Here is a 24,859-nt window from a genome sequence, read left to right as displayed (position 1 = left end):
CTGTATCCAACAGGCTGATCAAATAAGACTCATTATGGCTCATTGTGGATTTAGAATGTGGGGGGTCCACTGTTTGCTGATAACGCTATAAAATATTTGAGAAGAGGCAGCAAACTCTGATATCTCAACCGCTTCCTGAGTTGTCAGCTGTCCTGAATCAAGACAGCAAGTAACATTCCCTAGGATCTTACACTCTGAATTTCCTGTTGTTTGCAGGGATTGATAGCCGATACAATGAAGGATGCCGGGAACTAGCGAACTATCTTCTCTTTGGCTTGTACAGCCAGAACAACAATGACTTTGAAAAATCAGGATTTCCTGAAGAAGTCCTTGATGGTAAGAAAGGGCTGTTGCCACGGGCTGTTATGAACCTCCATTCAAGGGAGCAGATGTTGCTGGTGCCTCCCTCTCCACTTTTAACAAGTCCTCTACTTATGACTTCTTGTTTCCATAGATGTGATCCTGCTAATTAAACCAGACAGCGTCCATCTGTACTGCAACCCTGTCAACTATAACTATCTTTTGCCATACGTAGCATTTTGGAGAAATCTGCATTTCCACTGCCTGACTGAAAATGAGGTGAGCGAATGAGCCACAAATTGGGGAGGAACAAGACGTGTCTGAGACCATCCCTCGTGGGCACTGGAGTGTGAAAGTTTGGACTTCCTATGCAGGATTTCAGATTAACAGCATGTTTTCTGCTCCCTGGGAGACTGCCCCCCCCCAATCTCTTCTAGAAAAAAGTGAGAGCAGGGGTTGGGGGAAGTTAAACGCAACTAAAAATTAAGATCTGCGTAACATCAGCTTGATCCTCTCCAGATTTACATGGAATGTCATTGTGCTCCGCGTAAGTATGCTTAGGTTGCATTTTTAATCCCTCATTCCAATCATTATATCAAGGGGCTACCTAAAACCAAGACATGTAGAATCCTTATATAGCCACTGTGCTTGCCATTTAGGTCACTCTGAGATGAAAGCAAAAATGGAAAGAACAAGATTAAATATTAGATATTTAACTCTTGAGCCTACATTGCAGTTCCTAAGACAGGAGGGCAAGGATTGTTGGGGTTCCTTTGGTCTCCAAGACAGATATCTCCTAAATGACTGAGAGGAGCATTCTGTGATCTCGGGGTCGGCATGAACATTTGCCATCCAGAATATTGAAGAGACCTTGATCCGGAATCTCCTGGTCTGCCCAAAATGAATTTGCTGTCAATGCTTTCGGCTCGTCTCCAGGGCCATCACTTACTAAAAACATTCAGCCTCTAGGGACTCTAGTAACCTGAAGAACAACTGCCAATCTGTCGTTAGAGCTTTTGTAAAAGAAGCATTCAGGAAGAATGCTCTCTGCAAAGGGCCTTGTGCACATGTTGGTGTCTTTGTTGCACACAAATTACCAATTTCCATTCATTTATAGGCACTTTTAAATTGAAACATTAGTCGTACTCCTCCTCCTTAGTTTTGGAGGGAGGTGTTGGAGGTTTGCTGCAGCGATTTAGAGAAATGAAAACATTTCTGCCTTCAAGGCCTGGTGGTTCTGGACAGTCATGATTTATTGGAGATGAAGCTCGTTAAGTTTGGACTGTTCAGTGAAATCGGGAGCGTCAGTGACTAAACGCCCAGAGATAATCTGCAGAGCTAGAATGCAGTCCTGCGGTTTCTGCCTCTCTCTCAGTTGTCCAGCTCTTAAATGGGAGGGAAACTGGACAGTGCCTTCAATCTAGGTACCTTGCTAAGGGAAGGGCCAACGGGGTTTGGGGGCTGAAGGCTCCTTTGGGTGATCTTGCGCCGTGTTTCAAGTTCAAATGACGCAAATCTAAAAAGAATAGTGTTGAAAATCTTTTTGAGCTTGGGACTCGGTGCCTATGTATACTGCATTGCCAGCCCCCCTCCCCCCTCAAGGAAACACATCTCTCATTTCGTGCTCCTTTTCTGAAGAATTGATGCCAGTCAGTGAAGACAGGGCTAGCCTAGATGGGACTGATAACCTGACATCAGGCACAATGGAGGGCAGATAAGTTGCAGGCCTTCCATGGTGCATCTTAGAAAACCTGCGGATTCTGAAAGAAGAGCCTGGAACATCCCACCGGAAGGGGGCTTCCCACGGAAGCGATGGAGATTGTAGAGACCAGTCTGAGTTCTCAAAGAATCCAGCGTACCCAACACCATGGCCCAGCATCTCTAGCTGGAAACCTCTTGCCGTTACCATCGTACTGTTAGACCGTGCACTGCTTTGGATCCCAGGGCCAAAAGGTGCTTCGGGGCAGGCAAAAGATGGGATGCATCTCTCCCCAGCTGCTGGGAAATATTTTAGTTTTTTTTAAATCTAAAGTAAGGAACTTTTTTGGAAAGAGCAGTAAGTTCCCACAGTCAGCCTCTTGGAAATGGCTTGTCGTTTTTCAGTGGCTTCCTTTTTCTTGTTTCTAGCGGAACTTTTACAGACAAGAAAATTGGGTGGCTGGAGTCTTTCATCACAGTGCTGTAATTCCATGGTGTCATATCAATCCAGCATCAGCCTTTGGTTTCCAGGGCCCCGGAGTGGGTGCTTTCCAAATTCTCCCCAGCTGGCCTCCTGTCTGCCACCTGGGTCTTTGTTTTACAGACATTTTAGAAATTCGTAGGGGGTTTGGAGTTCAAACCAGGCTTTTAAAATTTCAATTTTGTCCAAAGAATGTTTCTGCTGGTCCTTTGTTTCTCTCTTTTCCCACCCTCACCCCACCACCACGATGTTTCAAGTGGGCCGACTGGATAATGAAAAGCACGAACACAATAAAATGAGTTCGTTCAAGGGGTCTTTGGCATCTGTGAAATAGATATCCAGAGTACAATAGCCATGGATTTTAAATGGAGAGTGCTTATAGAAAATCACGAATAGGCTCTTCGTCATGACACTGTTCAAGAGTGCCAGGGCTCTTTCCTGTTAATGCCATCCTATTAACGGGTTCCGTAAAATGCCTTTTTTATCAAGCTTGGCACTGTTCACAATACGGCGTTTGGGCTTTGGAGATGCACAGGGCTGTGAGGCTGGATTTTCTGTTTTTGTTTTGTTTTTGTTGTTTTAAAAGATGGTTTGGTCTGAGCTTTGCTCTGAATTGGAGATCTCAAGGGGGCACAAGCTGCGTCTCTTGCAGCTGCTTGCTGATTTCAAAGCAGAGGCATGGAGCGATCAGAGAGCTGCGTGCACGTAGGCGTCCTTTCTGTAACTCAGAATGAGCCAGATTTGAGCGCTCGCAATACTGTTCTTACTTCGGTGCAGAAAATGCCTTGCTTACCATGTTCTGTGTGGCATAAAGGCTGATTTTATGATCATATCCCCATTACATCAACCCCTCCCACCTGGCCAGGCAGAGGAGGTACGCTGCGTACCCCGTCCACAAAGAATGTCGATTGGCAGGGCCCAGGAGGAGAGCCTTCTCTGCTGTTACCTCTGCTCTATGGAACATCCCCCCCCCCAGAGGTGAGGCGGGCCCCCACTCTCCCGGCCTTCTGGAAAGGGGTGAAGACCTGGCTCTGCCAACTCACGTGGAGCATGAAGAGGGGTAGCCAACCCGGGGGGTGGCTGGCACCCTGAAGACGCTCCCATAGATTAATAATTTTCATTTACCATCAGTTCCTTGGAATACGTTATTTATTCATGCACATTGTTTTTATTGTATTTTAATCAGTATTTATTCTTGTTTTACTGTAAACCACCCAGAATCGCTCTTTGAGTGAGATGGGCAGTGACTAAATTTGAGATATAAATAAATATCCCACCCGAGAGCCAACATGGAATCATGGTGAAGGTATTGGACTAGGAGTGGGGAAAGCCAAGTTCGAGCCTCCCTTTAGCCATGGAAAGGCAAAGCAGGATATAAATCTAATAAATAATATGAAGGCAAGGTCACCACTGTATTTGCAAGCCTGATTCACGCATCACAGAATCAAAGTATTTGTTTTCAACTCAGCATGTTCTGCAAATTTAGACAATGCGTCAAATCAGCAGTTGCACTTAGGGCTTACAAACTGGGTTCTCCAAACCTCCCCAGTTGTGGTTTATTCAGTGTACATTCATTAACCATGGTTTAGCATGGCTTGACATGAACACGTCCCCCTCAGGACACAGTATTCCAGTGCAAATGAGCAGGAAATAGCAGCCAGTGGGAGAGGTTGGTTGTAGTGCCTTGCAAAGTTTCAGGCGCACGATTTTTGGGCCTTTTAGCTTGAAAGGTTGACGGGCACCGATTTGTTTTGTCAAATGGAAAAGCGAGTCCTGCTAAGCAGTAATTATTATGGAAATTAATGTAATAGGCACTTCCACGGATTACTGGAATTTCTGTTTTGCTTGGTGGAAATAGATTATGTAGACTATGAGGATCCGCAAATGCCGGCTTTTTATATCAGCAGGAAGCGGTGATTAAATGGACTTTGTTTTTCTTAGAGTCAAAAGTCATAGTAATCATGCAGAAAGAACCCCCCCCCCCAACACTGGTGTTGAGTTCTTTATTTTCAGAAGGTTCTCCCCCCCCTTTTTTTTTTTTGGTTTCATCAGTATGAAGATGAAGAGGCTGCTGAAGAATTTAAAATTTCCAGCTTTGTAGATATGGTTCGAGATTGTAGCCGGATCGGCATTCCCTTCAGCTCACAAGGTAGGTGTAAGAGAAAGCCAGTGCAACAGCAATTCCTTTAAATCCGACTCTGACAACCTGGTGCTCTGTGGGGGTTGGGAGTCCCAAACCTCCAAGCAGAAATATTTCTCTGTAGGATCATATCCACTCCCTAGATCTTGGTGGATATGAACCAATTAAGAGAGGTGGATTCAGGTTCAGCCTTCGTGAAGTTTGCTGGGTGACTCTAATCCAGTTAGTCCATGCAGCCTTCCTCCAAGATTGGTTAAAATAAAACTCTGATGGTGCATGTCACCCTCAACATTTTGGTAGAACAGGCCCAAAGTGTGGCTGATGAAGGAGCCAAAGATCGCTAGACTAACATTGGAGAAGTCTGGGAATTGTATTTTTCAGAAAGATGCATTCTTTGGGCCATAATCATGGCAGGCTGAAAACAGGTTTCATTCTGTAATGCAAACGTATCCCAAATAAGTAATTTAAAAAATATATATTCTCTGATCAGAAGAACAGTGCCTTTGGAAACTGACAGTTGAGAGTTTACGATGAGCTGCCCAGAATTGTCGTTCTAAGATAGGCAGTTGTATGAGTTTTTAAATAAATACAAATAATCCCCGGGGGAAAACATAAGGGGAAAGAGGAAGCATACAGATTGGTTCAGTGAAGCTTTGGGAACCATGAGAAAGTCGAAACGAAACTAAGAGTAAGAGGTAGTCAGGCAAGGCTGGGTGGTGAGTGCTTGGTGAGAAGAACCCCTGGAAATTTGGGGGACCTCCCTTTGAAATCTAAGGAAGAAGAGTTGTGGAAGCCAGTGCAATGGAGAAGTCTAACCCAGGACCAGAGATGATTCACGCGGTAGGAGAGAGAGTCTACATCATCCCGGTACAACTGCCACAATGGACTTTGGACAAAGCCAGGACTTTTTCCTTCCTCCCTCACCTCCTTTCAACAGCAGCTCCTTAATAGCTGCAGTTCATGAGAAGTGGCGCCAGTCGGACATTTCTCTGTAGATGACAACCCTGTTTTATGGGTGCAGCAGAGAAGATGGTGGAAAAGGATGACTGAGAAACAGCATCAGCTTGTCTTCTTTTCTCCCCATGCTGGTAATGCCCATTGGAAGCCAGAGCCGTGATGCCAACCATCCAGCACGCAGACACTCCTGTTTGTCGGGATTACGTGGCAGACTCCCATTATGCGACTTTCTCCAACCCACCCTAAATATATACAAGAAGATAGAGTCTGTTTGGGATCCAGTGCACTGCAGGCAAATTGAACACAAGCGATCTATGTTAGAGTGGCAACGTTCTAGTATATCGCTTTTTTCAAATCTGGATTTTGCTATTCATTTCAGTGGCATTTCAAGGAAAGTCACACGTGCATTCTCTCCAAAGTGAGTAATTGAAACTCTGGCATAATTTGCGTTAATCACACGCTGTAAAATTAAAACACAAAAGATTCTCTGTGCTTTACATGAGAGCATTCTTCATATAAATCCTCTTTTATGCGAGGAAATAACTGATTCTTTTTTTATTATGTAGGTTTCCTTTTTTAGAACAGAAAAGACTGAGTTCTTGATTTCCTGTTAATGATGTGATGCCAGGATATTAAGCAGAACAGCCTTCCCGGGGATTGTGAGAAGGGGGGGAGCGGGTTACTGAAAATAGCCGAGGTGAGCTGATGCAAGAAAGCGCAAACCTCCTTGTGGTCATCTGTTTTCTTTTTAATGAACATTAAACAAGAAAGCAGAAGTCTATAGGTTTCTGAGCAACACAGCTAGGAATCATCCTAGAGATGTTGAAAAGATGTCTTTTAATAACAGTCGCTTATTTTTGGTTTGTTGAAAAAAAACAACCACCTCTCCAGTGCCTTCACTGATCTCAACCAAAAGCCTTTATCTCTTCCAGAGTGCAAAAACAGCTCTAACGGTGTCTTTGCACTACTGCGAGTTCACTGTTTTCAACACCCATTGCAGAGTTGCCTGCAGTCACATTGGCTAAATGCTAACTATGTCATTTCTGCCAAGGCCATGTTGTTCACCCTGGGTTGGCCTCTAAAACAGATTGCAAATCATCAACTTCAGATTAGATCATCTTTTCATTCAGCTGCTATTAGACCCTGGATCTAATTGCTGTTAGAGCTTGGAATTGACGTTCAAGGATTCAGCGAGTGATGAAACGGAGAGGAAGATGTGCCATGCCCTTCCAGGTCAGATAGATTGGGTTTTTCATGTTATCTTCCCTGAAACCCCAGGGATCCACGAGGACTCGATGGGATTCCATCAGAGATTAAGGGAGGAAAAAAAAATATGTTAACTTGAACATAGCCAATTTTGTAGCACTAGAGCTTTGCCTCTTCAGGGATTCTGGCAAGGGTCTTATCAGCAGAGAGAGTCAAAAAAGTCGAGATGGTGTCACTTTGATGGCTTGGATTGAGGCTGCCTTTTTGATTTTTTTTTTACCCACCTCTCCTCCTTGTGGACACCCCTGAGGTCTAAGATATAGATGGATGGACAGACGGACGGACAGGAAGACAGACATAGGGATAGGTAGTCACAAAAAGGTTCCACAGCCTGAAAAAGTTTGAAAAACCCTAAAATAGTTAATGTATAAAAGTGTACTTTCTTCACTGGACTTGTGACTCAAACGGAGCTTATCTTATCGATTTACATGGCCATCCCTTTGGCCAACCATCTTCCCAAAGCAGCTCTGGGTAGAAAAGAATAAATAACAAAAAGACAGAAGTGACTATATATCAGGAGGAAAAAAAAGAAGATATAATCAGAAAAAAAGAAAAAGAAAAGAAAAACAATAACTGAGGATAACCCCCTGAAATAGTGTTTCACAAAACCTGAAGCTCAACTAACCTCATGATTCCCATGCCTGGGAGTTGTCTCTGGATGCCTGACAAGGATCCGTGGGCGCAGATGTCCACAGCGTTGTATCATTGCTCTTTCCCTGGAATTCCACACCTTCAGGAAGCCTGAATCAGAAACTAGACCAAACTGCTTTAATTGGGTAGTCTTTCAGGGGACTTCAGCATGGCACCCATACCGTAAAAACTCATAGTTGTTCACAAAGAGCAACAAACCAGAATGATGTCCCAGAATGGTGATCAACATAATTTTTCTTCTCTCAAAGAAGCATTGGCTGGGTTCAGGCATTGTGCCAAGCCCTAGTTTATTTTAATCATGTTTTGTTAAGCCATAGTGACTTGGCTCACTCATGACGCCAGACGTAAGCTGTGCTTTGCAAGCCACAAGGAGTGCAATCATGCAACCACGTTTTTTGGCAAATTGATTAAACCAGAATTTCCAGGTGTAGAAATAGCTCTTTTAATTCAGTGGATTAAATCCAGAGTTTGCTGACAAGCAAAACTGCATTTGTGCAAAACAGGATTTTCTTCCCCGCCCCTTTCCGGTATATTTATTTCCCCAACAGATTTTAACTGAAAGGCAGAAGGCAGTATTCAAGGCTACCAGTAGTGGCCAGTCACAGTTGGATTCAACCTCCTGTTCCGAAAGACCATTTACAGGTAGTTCTCAACTTACAACCACAATTGGGACTGGAACTTCTGTTGCTAAGTGATGTGGTTGTTAAGTGAGTCATGCCCAATTTTACAACCTTTTTGACATGGTCATTAAGTGAATCATGCAGTTGTTAAACAAATCTGGTTTTCCTCATTGACTTTGCTTATCAGAAGCCCCTGGGAAGGTTGCAAATGGTGATCATGTGACCCCAGGACGCTGCAACTGTAGTAAATACGTGCTGGTTGCCAAGTGCCTGAATTTTGATCACATGACTACAGGGACGCTGTGACGGTTGTAAGTGCAGGGACCGGCCATAAGTCTCCTTTTTCAGCACCGTTGTAACTTTGAATGGTCATTAAACGAATGGTCGTAAGTTGAGGACTACCTGTAGTTTGAAGGGTGGATGAGGAACTCCATTTCTTGTGCTTTTATCACTCTCAAAATACTGCAGAAACCAACCTGACTACTGTAGAACAAGGAGCTACCCTCTTTGGATAAATCCATCATGGTGCCATTGCTTTATTTAAAACTAAAATTGGAGAAGTTGCAAATCAGCACTTGGCTTCTTTCAGGTCACCTGCAGATATTTGACATGTTTGTGGTGGAAAAGTGGCCAATAGTGCAAGCCTTTGCTCTAGAGGGAATCGGCGGGGATGGTTTCTTTACCATGAAATACGAGGTAAGAACGGAAGGGCTGGCCCAGTTACGACAGCCCTTTTCTTCCCCAGGAGCTTTCAGAAAGCTGTTCAGAGGGATGGATTGGGAGTCAGGCACCCCACCTTTCCAGAGCCCCTTGTATTTCAAAGCTTTGATCTCACGGGCATCGGGGGGTGGTATTGGAAAAAAAAGTCAAGATGGCAACTGTGTGTAAGAAGTGGGCCTTCACTTGCATGGTCATGGCCGTAAAAACCTTTGACAACTCCTTTCTTCAATTGTCTGTCCGTCCTTCCTTCCTTCCTTCCTTCCTTCCTTCCTTCCTTCCTTCCTTCCTTCCTTTTCACAATGGAAAGAAACGAAGACAAGGAATTCTTCCATAGGGCCCTTTCATTTTAACTGGGAACAGCCACGAGGTCTTTGGGTGGCCTGCCAATCTGGGAAAATGGCTATTTTCCAGAGTGGCTACCGAGTGTTCAGAAACAATGGTGCCTCTTGCCCGCGGTACTGTTCTCCAGCCATAATGGTGTGCTTGTTAGTAGCTCTAGCTGAAAAGGGTTGGGGTGAAGGGAACTCAGGCTAGACAAAGCCACGTCTTTCAGCCAGCCAGAGTTGCGAATGGTTCCTTTTCGTGGGCTTTCGGGTTGCGCTCTTGCGTGTCCCTAATGTGCATTTCTGCTACTTACAGTGTCCTCTTGTTTAGACCCCAGCCCTCCCTGGTCTGACAAGCTCCATTCATGAGACTCCATGCTCATAGATTCCCCTTTCTGCACTGCCTAGATTGTCCCCTCCCCCCTCCGCAAGCCTTTATGCGACTTCTGACACAATCTCGCTCTTTGCAGTTGATGGATGTCAGTCTGGATCTCTGGAAAGCCTACAGTAAAGTGGACCCCATTTCTTTGGAGAGTTTATTTGATGAGGTAACGTGGCCAGAGTTTTGTTTTTTTTTTATTTTTCTCGTGAGTTATTTCAAGGAAACCTACCCACAGAGGGGTTCCATGGGCTATTGAGGAGGACAAGCTGCCAAGGGATGGCCCCTCATTCTAAAATGGCTTCCAGCAGGGCCCTGTTTCGGAAGCACTGGGAGCGGTCACTCACAGAGTTTGTGCCCAGATGCATTTGAGGACGTTTGGGACACGTTCTTGGCTGTCGGTGGCTTCTGCAGAGGGCCTGTCGGGCATCTCGGCTCTCAGCTCTGCTTTGGGTGAGCTGAGGCTGTCACTGGAACGTCCCCCTTGGTCCACAGGTAGATGCCCTGGGGGGTGAACTGAGGGGTCATTGGCTGGGTGCCAAGCAGGAAGCCCCGTAGACTGAACCTGTGGGGTTCCCTGGAACCTTCCACCATGACACTCCTTTGGGCATTGCAGAGATGGACTTGAGTCACGCGCAATCCTGTCCGTGTGCTCTTCACTCTGCCGCGGTTGAAAGTCTTCCTTTTTTTTTTATAATAACTGTACTAAATTTTTAAAAAGAGAAAGATAAAAACCAATAAGGACTAATAATCAAGAAAGAGAATAGAAAAGAAGAAGAAGAAAGAGAAAGAAAGAAAGCAAAAGTGCAGAAAAAAGCAGAAATAGAAATACAAAAAAAAAAGGAATGGCTTTCTGGTTTCTTTTACAGCAGATATCAGAAAAACATACATTAAACGCTTACTGCAGGATTTCAGCTTAACATCCGTTTTTTTCTGTAATCTATTAATTATACTAATCCATATGTCATAACTTTATTTTTTTTCTATCTCCTGCAAAAAGTCCAAAAGGGGCTTCCAGTTAGCATTAAAATTATCCAATGTCTTTTCTCTAATCAAAGCTGTCAGTTTTGCCATCTCAGCCGACTCCATCAACTTTACAATTTGTTCTTCCATTGCCGAGTCTTTCCCCCTTTGGACATAGAAAAGTTGTCTTCCTTTTGATGAGCTGGGGGTCAGCTTTATGGCTGAACCCTTTTTTAAAAAAAATGCCTTTGAGGTAGTGTTGACTCCTGGCGTGACTGCCTGGACGAGTCCCTGCAGTTTTCTTGGCACGATTTTTTCAGAAGTGGTTTGCTCTGGCCGCCTCCTTCCTAGGGCTGAGAGAGGGACCGGCCCAAGGTCACCCGGCTGGCTAAGTGCCTAAGGCAGGACTAGAACTCAGCACCCCCTGATTTTTAGTCTGTTGACTTAACCTTGGCATCAGACTGGCTCTCTAATGGCTGAACCTTAAACTCTGCTTAATATTAAGCGGGGTTTGTTTTAAACATGCTACACACCTTTTCGAGTTCAGTATGTGGGGGATGCTGAGATCAGATCTCCATTGCTTGCCATGCTGTGCTTTTCCCCATTTTGTGTTTGCTGTGGGCTCAAGTGCTTTTGTTGTGATTCTAGGGCGCTGTTAAGCCTTTAGTCCTATCTTTTAATACTCTGGAGCAGTGTCTCTCAACCTTGGCCACTTTAAGATGTGTGGACTCCAACTCCCAGAATTCCCCAGCCAGCTATGCTGGGTGGGGAATTCTGGGAGTTGCAGTCCACACTTCTTAAAGTGGCCAAGGTTGAGAAACACTGCTGTGGAGAGTTTTGTTTGAGAAAATGGGAATGGTTAAAAGAAGACTTGAAAACGTGGCCTCTGCTGACACACAGTGGCCGTTGCTTGAGCTGTTCGGACAACTGCTTTTTCTCTTGGTTTTAATAACAATAAAGCAGATTGTCTTCCGAGAGGGCAGGAAGCCGACACGGACCTCACATCATTCCTCAGGTCGCCAGCAGCGTTAAACGTCACAAAAAATGTGATCACATTTTCGTGTTCTTTAACTCGTAAGCAGTAACTGAAATGGGCTGATCTTACTCCTGCGGTGAGCACCATAGCTGAAAAAATCCACAGCTATCCTGCAAAATGCAATTAAGGAAAACCCCAGGTACGTTTTGGAGGTAGCTCCAAAACTGATAATCGTTTGCAATTGTACCTAAACTGTGAAAAGGAACAAAAGAATAATTTTTGAAGGCGCTGCGACTTGCCATGTTCTAAATCAGTATTTCTCAAACTTGGCAATGTTAAGGCATGTGGACCTCAACTCCCAGAATTCCCCAGCCAGCATGTTCTAAATATTTGCTTTTTGGGGAGAAGGGGGACATTTCATTTTCACAAAAAACAGTAGAAGCTTCCATGCTCTTCCTGTTTTCTGGGAATGGGCTGCCTGAATGATTAAAACTCCCGGAGTCTATGGAAACCCTATTGCAAGGATGAAGAGAATGGAAATTTTGCTCTCTTGAGAGAAATGGCGCTCTCTTCTTGAACCATTTTTGAACTATTGCATTTAAATTACTTACATCTGTGCCATTTTAGATCAACTTGCGATGCCTGTTACAGTCTTCTGTAAAATATGTGTTTTATTGATTTGATTCATATGGATTTTATATTCTGTCTGCAGGTTCATTCTGTTTTGCCCTGAAAGCTATTAACCGTCATCCAGCTATGTAATGTTAAAAATAGATCTCATGTAGATATTTCTGCTCTGAAGCCTCCTTCAGTGCGTTCAGGCCTGTTAGCAGAATCTCTCTAACGAGAGGGAGGTGAAATGGCATATGAAATTATCTGTTGTATAGGCAAGATTGTGGAGCTGTTCTAGGGGCATGCATAAAGCAGAAAAGAGGTTTTCTTTTCAAACCCGAAACAAGCCATCGCATTCCAGAAGTTCTGCTAAACCATTTTGGATTGGCTGCGGTTCAGTAGAAGTACAACCTGGAACATTTCAGTTGTTCCTCAATTGAAATCAAATCTGGAGGGATCCAAAATGATTTTTCCAGCTGGGCAGGGCAGGGCTGGTGAATGCTGCCCAATCTCTCCCCATTGCTCTACATGGCCTAGATAGAGTCTGCCCCTGATCTTCTCAAGATCTTCCTCTCCTCCCCTGCTTAAACTGCTGTGGCCAATGTTTGCCCTCCTTGTCAAGGAAGCTTAACCCTCCACCCAGCCATTGCTGCCCAGAATGTGGACTGCATATTCCTAATCCATGCATTGCTATTCAGGTAGTCCTTGCTTAATGACTGTTCATTTAATGACAGTTTGAAGTTATGACAGCCTCAGAAAAAGTGCTTTATGACCTGTACTCACACTTATGACCATTGCAAACTGTCGCAGCATCCCCTGTGGTCATGTGATCATGGTTTGTGACTCTTTTCATGACGATTGTTAAGCAAATCACTGTGGTTGTTAAGTGAATCACTTGGTCATTAAGTAAATCACATGGTCATTAAACAAATTCCAGCAAAAAATGTCCATTGGGGAAGCTGGATTCACTTAATGACCACATGATTAACTTAACGATTGTTGTAAAAATGGTTGTAAAACCGGGTCCAGTCACATGGTGGCTTGCTTAACGACTGCCCCACTTAACAACCCATTTTCTGGTCCTTATTGTGGTTGTTAAGCAAGGACTACCTGTATATCAGTCCAGGTCTGAGTGAAACACCATTGCTTTATCAGTGTTTGCAAGAGTGTCTCAGGGAGCCCCATCTCGTTGGATTTGTGCCTTCATGCGCTCCATTAAGAGACTGAGGACAGGGTCCTTGTGATTGAAGCTGGGGCATCTGTGAGCAGTGCAGCCTCTTTAAATGTGGCACCATGTTGATGGAAAGCCTTTCACTGAGGCCATCCTCATAGGCCCCAGTGGTCCAAGCCTTCAGGTGCCATGTTCTTTTTTTCCTTTTGATGTGTTAATCCTCCTAGCTCTATGTAGCTGAATGTTTTCAGCAGCTGCTAGTGTCAAAACAACGGCCTGATGTCATTGATGTAATTTTTATTAGCCGTCGTGTGCGTTCTACCCTGAGTTGCATGGCTTCAGGGTTTGAAAAGAAGCAGGGTTTTCTTTTTTTTGAAGGAAACTCTTTTTGGCGCAGATGGTTTTTGAGTAAGCTGCCCTCAGTCTTTCCAGCTTCATAAACGCAAACGCTTGACCTCTCCTTCAACTGTCTCTAGGGGCTTTGCTTGCAGATGCAGAGTTAAAAGCATCGACGAGAAATGTTTCTTTCTCTTCTAGGATTTGATGACTTTTGAACATCAGTGGACCAACTTCTTTGCCAATTTTGACACTGAAATTCCTTTCATTCTAGAACTGTCAGAGTCTCAGACAGGGGAGGTATGTACAGGATCATTGAGGGGATCGAAAAACCTAGTTTTACATGTTTCTTTCTCTCTACACAGCTCCTCCGTTTTGCAGTGTGAAGCCTGTTGCGTGCTTGATCACTTGCAATGACCCCATTTCAGGCTTGTCCCGTGCCAAATGGTAAACATCCTTTCCCATCAAGAACAAAACAGTCATAAATCTATCCGGGTGAAGGCTGATTGGAGGCAACGCAACAGAAGCATGTGTGGACATGGCTGAAGGCGCATCGAGTCCCAGAGTTCTGACAACGATGTGAACAGCATGGAGATGCCAGAACGTTTTGCAGGAGACCAAGCAGTGCTTCAGAACAAAATGTTGGGCTTGATTAGGCCTTGCATCTTGCAGAATCGGCTGGCATGTCTATAATGCAAGCTAGGATGGTGTCTACAGTTTTTTGAGACACTTGCAAAGTGCAAGGTTGACCTTGATCAACATCTAGAGCAGTGTTTCCCAAACTTGGCAACTTTAAGACATGTGGACTTCAACTCCCAGAATTATTCTGGGAGTTGAAGTCCACATGTCTTAAAGTTGCCAAGTTTGAGAAATACTGATCTAGAACCTTGGATTGAGATAGAACGGGGCTACTTCTTTGCCTGCTGGTGCCTCGTATCTTGAAGCTATTTCCACCAATATTGAAAAATCCGCATTAGTTATTAGTGTTTTTTCCCCCAGGCTCAACTGAAGGTTCTTACGGTAACGGTTAAAATTCTAAATAGCTTCCTGGCTGGCTCTCTCCAATTTAAAAGCCATCCAAGTCCATTGTATGCAGCAAAAAAAAAAAAAAAAAGGAAACCTCTTAGAACACAAACAGGTGGAAGAGATTTCGGTTTTTAAAGGTATTGTGGGTGAGCCTCAAACACTGAGCAGTTTTCTTGGTGCCTCGGAAAGGTGGTTTAGCACTCTTGTTTTTGCAGACAAGATAATAACAATTTATTAAGTTCTGTGCCACCTGACTCCCAGCGACTCTGGGCGGTCTTTTGATCCTGCAAGAATTTAAAATCAAGGTTGAAGAAGCCCACCCTTTGCCTGAGAGGCTAAGAGAATATTACAATCTCATATTTGTTGGGGGGGATATTTGTTTATTAAGTTTATATGCTGGCCATCTCCAGTTCTATTTTGTTGTTTAGTCGTTAAGTCGTGTCCGACTCTTCGTGACCCCATGAGCCACATCGCGCCAGGCCTTCCTGTCCTTCACTGCCTCCCTCAGTTTGCTCAGTTTCATGCTCATTGCTTCAGTGATGCTATCTAACCATCTCATCCTCTGCCGTCCTCTTCTCCTTTTGCCTTCAATCTTTCCCAGCATCACGGTCTTTTCCAAAGAGTCCTCTCTTCGCATTAGGTGGCCAAAGTATCTGAGCTTGAGCTTCATTATCGATCCTTCCAATGAGCAATCAGGGTTGATTTCCTTTAAGATTGACTGGTTTGACCTCCTAGCAGTCCAGGGGATATAAATCTTCATTAAGTATCCCCCCAAAAGTTCTGTCCCTTATGAAGGGAAAGATTCCCTTCAGCCCAGTATGACTTGTGGTGGGTACATGGGTGTGTCGGGGGCCGGGGGGGGGGACAATGTCTTAGCAGCAATCTAGAATCTCTCCTGCTTTTTCAGCTTCCCAGCCCAATGTCCAATCTGGGGTTGCCTAAGCCGGTCTGACTCTGCTTTGCTTTGACAAATAACCACAGGTTGGCTAGATTCTGCTACTTGCAGACTTGTAAACGTCAAGATGTGTCCCAGAGCATGGAGAGGGGTAACAGGATCATTTATAACCATTGGATAACTTCCCTGGAAGTTATCCCATCCCTTAGCACACTGAATACTTTTCCCCATGAAGTCTGCAGATATCCATTACTTTCATATTTTGGACAATGTAATTTTTGTTAGGCGTTGTTAAATGATAAAGCGGAGGGTAGACATTTCTCAGAGAAATTATGCTATGCGGGGAACCTGTAATAGTTTATAGCCATGTTTCTCAACTTTAAGACGGGTGGACTTCAACTCCCAGAATTCCCCAGCCAGCCATGCTGGCTGGGGAATTCTGGGAGTTGAAGTCCACCCGTCTTAAAGTTGCTAAGGTTGCAAAACATTGGTTTATAGGTAGCGCTATACTCATTAATCGTTTGCAAGATGACAGTATATTGATTATACTTTAACCTCGTTATTCTTTTTAACGACATCCATGTTTTTCCTCTGTAGCCGTTCCGAAGTTACTTTAGCCATGGAATGATTTCAAGCCATATAACAGACAACAGGTATTTTTTTTTCTTTTTATAGCTTCTTGAGAGTTGTGGTGCAGCGCCATACCAATATACAAAAATAATTTCTAGAGCCGCGACTCGATGGAAGCGTCATCCTCTAATAAAAAAGGGCTATAATTTCAAATGAAGCGTTTGCACCTTGAGCCTTTGAAAATGGGGTTCTTGTTCCGTTAATAGGCAAAGGAAGAAGAAGATGTAAGATTTATTGCGATAATTCCAAAGTCTGATCATGTATCCCCGAGGATAACTTTACCTTCCCGCCTGGCAAGATTTCAGAATACAATCCAGATACAACCTTGGAAATAGCTGTATAGCAAGGCAGGGGATCTGTTATTATTTTGTCTGACTGCAGCTTTTAGGCGTCTCTGGCAAAGGAGGGGGTCTTTGTGTCGGTTATTACCCGATCGTTTTATCGGAAGACTCGGGGAATGAAACTCGGCGGGTGGGTTTCTGCACTTAAACCAGAATCTCTGTTCAGTGAGAAAAACAACTGAATGAATTGTTGCACTAGGCTAGAAATGCTTCTGTTTGCTTTCTGCCACTCTGAATAATTACCACATAATATTTTTTCCATTAAGTATGCACCTGTGGGTTGCCATGGTGTTTTGAGGATGTCATTTTGCTTCACTCTTGTTGAATACGAAAGAAGGAGGTATACATTTCTCAGAAATCGTGCTTTTTCTTCACTTCTGTAAAATCACTGGGCAGAGCAAAAGACAACACGTGTGACAGCAGACAAAGCTTGGTCTTGCAGATCATTAAAGCAGCCACATCTCTTGAGATCATTGAAGTAGCTGCATCTTTTGCCAGGCTTGCGGACGCCGTCCCGGATGTCTGCACATGTATGCACAGACAATACTTCCCCCAGGGTCATCAGTGTAGCAGTTAAATTGTCTATCAGGCGACCCACTCTGTGCATCTGATGAAGTAAGCGTCAGCCCATGAAAACCTGGGCCTTTTAATAAAACATGCTAGTCAGAAAAAGGTGCTATCTGACTCCTTCTGATTCTCCTGGTACAGCGTTGTTACTTTAAAACTCTTTTTCTCTACCCATTTTGAATGTAGCTGTTTCTTAATGCTTGAAAAGCAACTTTCAACAGAATGGGGGTATATAATTTGCACTTTGTCTGTGATCAGCCCCAGTAGGCAGCCGTTTGCGCTCTTTGGCACCCACTCGTCAAGAGAAAACCTGAATTCGGGCAATTTCAGTTTCCCCTCGGAAGGGCATCTGCTTCGCAACACTGGCCTGGGTGGGAGCATTGCCAAGCACATGGTAAGCCCGGCTCTGTGGGATTTTAAGAAGCAGCTGTTAGGGGACCGTTGACATGGCACTGCCTCTTGGGAGTTCTCAAATGAGAACAAAGAGGCTGAGGGTTCTGTTGCACCTGGTTCATCCAAGTTGAAGTCTTCTTCAACTTGGAAAAAACTAGGCCTGATCAGACTTGGCCCTCGGGTGGGAGACCACCAGGAGATCCCTGGGCTGGGGGCCAGACAGGGAAATGGAGAAAGCACCCTGCTTGAAGTCAGCAGCAGGCCCTTTTGTATTGTGAGCAAGAAAACCACACAGATGTATGCATGGGACCCCTGGGAGTGGCACTTGAGATACGAAGAGGGAATAACCGGACAATCCCTTGGGATGAAGCCAGGCTTGTATAATCCTCAAGACAAGAGCCAATATTTCTGACACAGGCCACAGTAGGGGCAGAAGCAGTTTTTCTGCGGGAGGAAGGCTTAGTGGCTACGTATTCTTGAGGTTTCTACAAGCTGTTTCACAGTGGGCTGGCTGGGGAATTCTGGGAGCTGAAGTCCAGACCTCTTAGAGTGGCCATGGTGGTGGCTTGGCCTATTGGGCAATCCACCCTGGGGTTTATGAGCTGCCAGAACCACAAAAGGGGAGGCCGTTCTTCCCACCCTTCTGGAGGCTGGGGAATCAAGCCTTAGTGAAAGGCAAAAGTGGGGAGAGGGAGGGATCCAAAGCAAATCTTCCGACAGAAGCTGGGCTAGATCGGTTGGAAAGTTTCCAGGAATTTCAAGACCCAGAAGGAGAGAGGTTCAGCATGAATAGAGGACGGGGTTACACTAGAACAGCATTTCTCAGCCTTGGCAACTTTAAGGTGTGTGGGCTTCGACTCCCAGGATTCCCCAGCCAGCTGTGCTGGCTGGGGAATCCTGGGAGTCGAAGCCCACACACCTTAAAGTTGCCGAGGTTGAGAAACCCTGCACTAGAAGGAACCAGAGCCGTTCTGCAAAATAAACCAGAGCTGTGACCGGGTGGTTTTAGCACTGCCAACGCCCACATCTCCTGCTGCAGCATGGCAAGTCATAGGTGGCAGAAGGAGACCGTGCACTTGGCAGACATCCGTCTTTCTGATCGAATACATTGACCCTCTTGCGCAATTCGGTCAGTTCTGAGGCGATTGATGTGTGTGGATCTTGAGGCTTCCCCAGCCAGGCATTCTGCCTTGTTTTTGAACTGGGGGTGCTATTCCCAAAACGTGGGATCCCCTGTAGGTAAAACGTCAGCCTTGCAACGAGTTTAGCTTTGGAAGCCACTGGGCTGAATTTGGATGCACAGCAGTTCTTCGGGTACAAGGGGGATACAGATACTGGTGCTGTGTCGCTTATTCACCAATACATTTTGTGTTTACCAACAATAGGTAGTGCAGTGTGTCTCTCCCAAGGGACCTCTGGCTTGCTCTAGGACGTATTTCTTTGGAGCCACCCACACACCTTACCTTGGTAAGTCCAGCAGGTGAACAAGGATTCTGTGCCTGCTGATTCCTGGGGCTTGCCATAGATGGCAGTGCGTAAAAACGCCCACCCGCCCCCGTAACCAGCAGGCCAAATGCAAACCAAGAAAGATGGTGGTGGTGTGGTACTTGGATCCCTCCCACCTCCAGGCCGTGAACTTGTCAAACGGCAGGGCCCTTTTGTCAGCCAAAGTGATTTCGGCGCCAGACGGTTCTGCTTGGATTGATTTCAGTAGAGAGCGCAGGAGGGTAAAAACCGGCTTTTATTTGGGCCGGTGTCGAGTCTCATTTGAGGGGGGCATTTAAATGTGACTGACTCAGCCAAGCCAGATCTCTCTGTTCCTTGGTGGAGTCATCACTTGGGCAGTAACCTGCTGAGCGAAAGACACAGCCCCCACGTCTTTTTCCACCGTGTCTTATAATTTGCTCAGTGAGAGTCCATGAGAGAGACCCTTGCTTTGCCTCCCAGTGCTCTGACCCCCCCGGGAAAGTGTAAATGATTCTTGGATTCTCCGTGGCCACTGAGGTTTGGATCAAGTGAGAAACAGTGACAGTCTGGTTCTCTTTAGAAGCAAGTGACAGAGACACTAAAGTTTTCCACAAGCTTTTTCTGCCCATGATGAGGGACTAAGTGAAAGGATGAATTAATGGACAAGGGGAGTCCAGTTAGGCATTAAAACCAAGACTGGATGCGCTCATCAAGCTAAACCATGGTTTGCTTGGTCATTGTTTATCAAAAGAACCACAATGGGTTGGATTCACATATTACGCTAAGCCATAAGCCATGGTTTATAGCCTCCAGTGAGTGGGTTCACAGAACATGTGGTTTGCTAGTTTTTCAATTTAACATCATGGGGTAGTTGTGTGAATAGGCCAACATAAGTAGATTTTTGGTCCAGTCTCAATTTGGCCTCCTTTCCTGTGTTACTTTCAGATAAATAAGTAAAAGATTCCCGATTAATCTGGCCATGTACACAGTGTCAAAAAAGAGGATGCCTATTTGCATAAAAATTGCACGTGCTGATTATACGCGTAGCTGCAAATGTAGCCATGAATACTGAAATCAGGGGTGTCGAGAGGGTGATTGTGATCATACAGTATAATCAAAGCATGTGTGAAGCATGTAAAAAGGGGGCAGGGCTTCAGTTGTGTGGTTGCAGCTGCCCTATTGACTTTTTTGATGCCTCTAAAAGCAGATAATAAAGCTCTATCCAAAGCTCAGCTTTCTATAATAAGTTTGAGATGCTAAAAGTGCATAGGAAAAAGCCCCAGAACAGGGTAGATGCATGAGAGGGGGGGAAAAAAGTCTTGCACTTAATTGCCCAAGAATTGAAAGTTCTTATAAAGTACGTAAAAGGCAACCCTGAATTTTCCAATTAAGTCAAAGTAGTTGAGACTCAGCAAAAGGGATGGTAGTTAGATCAGGGAGGAGCCTAGCCCTGGTTTCTTCCGAAGACAGTGTCACCTGAACAAACGCTTCTCACCTCCCTGCCAGTTTACGGGTGATACAAACTTCTGGAGAGGCTTATTTTAAACCATTATTAGAGGCGTGGAGAGAACGGCAAGTAGGTGGGCACAAAGTTCCATGCACCAGAATTCCCTGGCGTTCTCTTTTTCTCCTGGAATGTGTGAGATTAGATGTTCCAGGAGAACATCCTGGAATCCCTGGAGCTCTTCTTTTTGCAGTGAGACGTCCGTGCCAGTCATGGCCCCTTCTCTCTTCTACCCGAAGCTGTCGTTGTCCTTTGCCTGCATTTCTCCCATCTGTCCCTCTGTTCTGCTTCCTGCCTGGATTTCTCCAGCCAAACCCACAGCTGCGTATAGGGGTGGTCCTTCCGCGCACACATCCCTTGCTGTGGGTGCCTGGCCGTCATGGCCGTTGCTCTCATTGGTCAGATTCATGCAGCCAGAGGATAGCTGACTTGAGGAAGGGGTTTGGAGCATTTGCACTTTTGATGCTCAGAGTGGTCCTCCCCAGCTCTCTGCTGTGTGTAGTCCTGCAAGTGGAAAGAAAACTGTAGGGTTGAAAATAATCCAGAATAACAATTGAGAGGTAGATGACATGTATGATCTGTTTTACCGTGGCAGAACAGAGAAATAACAGTGTTTCTCTATTTGTGCAACAGGGAACGATGATGAGTTGGAAAAGAAACCCGAAGAAGTGTAAGTTTTTAAAAATATCTTTTTATGCTTCTGTGGTCCATTCCAAACAGCTCTTGGCCAAGCAGGACAACCCAGAGTATATGCCAGTTTTGGTTGTACACTGTACACAATTGCAACTTGAATGCTTTTTTTGCTTCCCACTCCAGCGACTTTGATTTACATCTAAAATCAGGGTACTTCTAATAAGCTTGCTGATTTGTGTCAGCTTCTTCACTTTTTTTTTAACGAATGGCAACTAGGTACCAAGATTTACCTTGTTTCAGGGTCCTTTTTTTAAAAATATAATTTCTATTGAATTTTTTAACAAGATAAAAACAAGACAAATATTAGAAAAGAAACAAAGAAAATAAGAAAGAATAGTGAATAAGAAAGAAAGAATAGAGAAAGAAAAGAAAGAGGGAGGGAGGAAGGAAAGAGAGAGGAAGGAAGGAAGAGGGGAGGGGAGGAGAAGAGAAGAGAAGAAGAGAAGAGGCTTCTTATCTTTTTGACAGTGGTTATAAAAGCATTTATGTTTTACCCTCTCTCTCTAAGGTTACACCATAATTTCCTTCTTTCCACAAGTTACCCTTTTTAATCCTCAAACCAATAAATCACAAGTTCATTTTTTTTCTTTCTGAAGGATTTTTTATTAAAAAAACAGTGACTGTGTGACTCTGTTCTGTACAGGAATTTTGGATTGTGCGAAGTTAAAAATCTTAATCTTCATAATTAACATTGCATTGCTTTTCTTTTCTTTTTAGCAAACTGTTATCTCAGATCTATTCTGCTGTGGTAGAGGCTGTCTTGGCTGGTATAGACACCTTCTCAAAAATGTCCAATATTACGAAGGTATACATTTACTTTTCCAGAATGGAAAGTTTGCTATTTGCATTCCATACTGTCAGATCAACCTACCCTGCAACCAGCAAAACGTTCTAATGCTTGCAGTTCAGCTATATATTGTTTATACGCATTGTTTACACACACACACAGAGACATGCAAACACACACATGCACACCACCTATATATACCTTGAAATTGGGAGTATCAGAACAGGCAAGTTGGCACTGATGTCAGAATGATGCATCCCTATTCCATTTGTGTGTATGCCAGAATCCCACGTACATAGAAAGGTACGGGGCTTCGATCACCGCTACATGCATACACGTGCACGCAGACACCTCAAGTCAAACTTCTTGTCGCATCTCCATACAGGCGGTTTCTTGGCAGGGTCACACCTGGTGAATTCTAAGATCCCAACTGCATGGGTGTGAGCATCAGGTCAACAGGAGATAAGCTTGATTCAAAGGCTTATTGGGCACCCCCCTCCACCCCCCCAGTCTGGTGTGCTTGCATGTACATAATTATAATTTATTTCTGGAGCAAATTGAAGCCAAGAGTTCTGGATCCTCCTCCTTCAGCCTTTCACCTCTCTGCTAACTATTGTCACGTGTGGCCTATTCTCGCTCAGGCATGGAGTGTATAACTCAGTGTTTCTCAATCTCGGCAACTTGAAGACGTGTGGACTTCAACTCCCAGAATTCCCCAGCCAGCATGGCTGGCTGGGGAATTCTGGGAGTTGAAGTCCACACATCTTCAAGTTGCCGAGGTTGAGAAACACTGGTGTATTTATTTATTTATATTTATTTATATTTCAAATTTAGTCACTGCCCATCTCACTCAAGAAGTATAACTATTTGAGAACCCCCTGGAATCATTCTTGGAAAGTCCAAAGGGTGGCAGTGATGCCAAATGATGAGGAAGGAAACGTTGAATTGCTTGATAAACTTGAGTTGGCTGCTGTTCTTAAAAGGCTCTGTTTTAACAGCAGCAGATCTTTACCGCTCCTCACAGCTCCTTCAGTGTTGTCATTTGTATTCCCAGCTGCTTCAGTTTTAGCCGTCATTCCTGACGTTCTCTTTTTTTAAATAAATTTTATTATATTTCCAAAAAAGTCAAAATACAGAAAAAGAAAGAGAGAAAAAGGGAAAAAGCATGAAAAAAAAGTAGCTTCTGATTTTCCTTGGTACAGGCATAGATGTAAAATATATTCGCCTCTAATATCTAAATGTTTACACAATAAAAATAGTTTTTTATCCAAGATTCAGAAAAAATCCTAAAATCAGTCTATTTCAATAATACATATGATTTGTACAAGATATTTCTATAACTTCAATCATCAAATCCCAAAATCAAAATTGCATTTTTTTGAGTGCCAAGCAAAAAGTCTGAGTGGTTTCCAGTTAGGAACAAAGCTGGACAGTGCCCTCTCTTTGAGCGAAGCAGTCAGTTTCGCCATCTCCGCCAGTTCCATTCATTTCAATATGCATTCTTCAGCTGCAGGTATTTGTAAATCCTTCCATTTTCGTGCATATAAAAGTCTCGCCGCAGTTATCATCCTTCCAGATGTTCTTGAGGCTGAGGCAGCTTCATGGCCCAAGATCTTGGAGCTCAAACAAGCTTCTGTTTACCCAGGTCTCTTTCAGTTAAATAATGATGCTTCAGCTTCACTTGTGAGCTTACTAACATTTTTTAAAATGCTTTGTTCGTAAACAAAGAAAATGCACTGTTTGGTTTCCCAGGTTTAATTTCCATGATTAAGGTTCTTCAGCTGCCAGGTGAACACATAAGCATGTACCTTTTTTTTTTTAATTCTTTGAATAGCATTGATCAGATTTGATTTTTTTTCTTCCATCGTTTGTCTTGGCAGGCAAAAGAAGTAGCAGAGAAAGTGTTTTTCAATATGCTTGACACCTTTGAACTTTCATGCTTTAAAACTCCACTACGGTATGTGTCCCTGTTTTGTTTTTCTTGCTCTCAGTTTTTCTGTCAGCTGGGATCTTGTAGCAGATTGTTTTACATGGGGCTGGTTTTTGAAAACGTGGAATGGCCCTTCCTTGTTCCTCCACGCTGGATTCACGCAGGGTTTACAGATTCTTCTTACAGCACTGCAGGGCCGTCCTTATGAGCGGCAATGCCGTTTGGGCCAATTATCACTTTCCTGAAAGATGCCTCCTTGTCAAAAGGATTTGGCAAGCAGCCTGAGAATAGGCGTGCCAGTTTGTGGCAGCACAGAGTTGCCCCTGTAGTGTTTTAAAAAAACGAGTTTCTTTATAAAACTCTTGCATCTTAATTGCTGAGAATTCTGAGGATTTTGAGAGGATGAGAGATTGATCTGGGAGCTTTCTCTGTTCCATGCTGTTCCGTGCTTTTTTGTCCTTTTCTCACAGCCTGTTTCTTACCTGAGTTTGAGCAAACTGTGTGTGTGTGTGTGTGTGTGTGTGTGTGTTTCAAACGTAAATGTGCAGCTAGAAACCTGTGCAGAAGAAATGCCCCTTGGGTGTGAATTGAAGTACTGTAGAGAAATAGCTGTAAGGCAAAGGAGAAACATCTCAGGTCACGAACCACCAAAGCTGATTTTCTGACCACCAACAAAAAATGGTCCGCACAGCAGCATTGTATACTTTTCTCACAATTATGTAGTTTGTTCCTCAAACTGGCCTCTGAAACATGACATTTATTTTAACACGAGCCTCAGCTTAACTTCAACATTTCATTTATCTTCCTTTTTTTTTAATGTCTCCCCTTTCTGCACAGCACGAGGATAGATTTTTGGATTCAAGCTGTGAACAACCACGGAAGGTGAGCGCTTTCGTTCTCTTGAGACTTCTGTTTTGTAGTTGTTTGAAAGGATGATCTCAACGGAAGAGGTTTCATTTTTAGTCTGTTGTTGTTTCTGTTGCTCTTACTATTATTAGATTTTTTTATCCCACCTTTTTTATATATCTGCCTC

At 44.1% G+C, this 24,859-nt stretch overlaps 1 protein-coding gene across 1 annotated transcript in view; it reads left to right on the top strand.

Moving 5' to 3' along the window:
• Nucleotides 1-24,859, top strand: part of DNAAF9 (dynein axonemal assembly factor 9) — an 85,755-nt gene that overhangs the window by 15,086 nt on the left and 45,810 nt on the right. Inside the window, exons 3-15 of the mRNA XM_088133213.1 lie at nucleotides 217-336; nucleotides 455-579; nucleotides 4,532-4,628; nucleotides 8,703-8,809; nucleotides 9,627-9,704; nucleotides 13,795-13,893; nucleotides 16,112-16,167; nucleotides 17,311-17,446; nucleotides 18,831-18,912; nucleotides 21,050-21,086; nucleotides 21,827-21,914; nucleotides 23,777-23,853; nucleotides 24,664-24,708. Of these exons, the coding sequence (XP_087989339.1) occupies nucleotides 217-336; nucleotides 455-579; nucleotides 4,532-4,628; nucleotides 8,703-8,809; nucleotides 9,627-9,704; nucleotides 13,795-13,893; nucleotides 16,112-16,167; nucleotides 17,311-17,446; nucleotides 18,831-18,912; nucleotides 21,050-21,086; nucleotides 21,827-21,914; nucleotides 23,777-23,853; nucleotides 24,664-24,708 (1,147 nt within the window). The remainder of the gene's footprint in view (nucleotides 1-216; nucleotides 337-454; nucleotides 580-4,531; nucleotides 4,629-8,702; nucleotides 8,810-9,626; nucleotides 9,705-13,794; nucleotides 13,894-16,111; nucleotides 16,168-17,310; nucleotides 17,447-18,830; nucleotides 18,913-21,049; nucleotides 21,087-21,826; nucleotides 21,915-23,776; nucleotides 23,854-24,663; nucleotides 24,709-24,859) is intronic.

The sequence above is a fragment of the Python bivittatus genome, unplaced genomic scaffold, assembly GCF_059951505.1.
Source record: "Python bivittatus isolate LINGU-HERP-01145 unplaced genomic scaffold, Pbiv_v1 ctg000070_np1212, whole genome shotgun sequence".
Classification (NCBI taxonomy): domain Eukaryota; kingdom Metazoa; phylum Chordata; class Lepidosauria; order Squamata; family Pythonidae; genus Python; species Python bivittatus.
The sequence above is the reverse complement of the archived record's forward strand: the minus strand, read 5'-3'. Positions and strand labels throughout refer to the sequence as shown.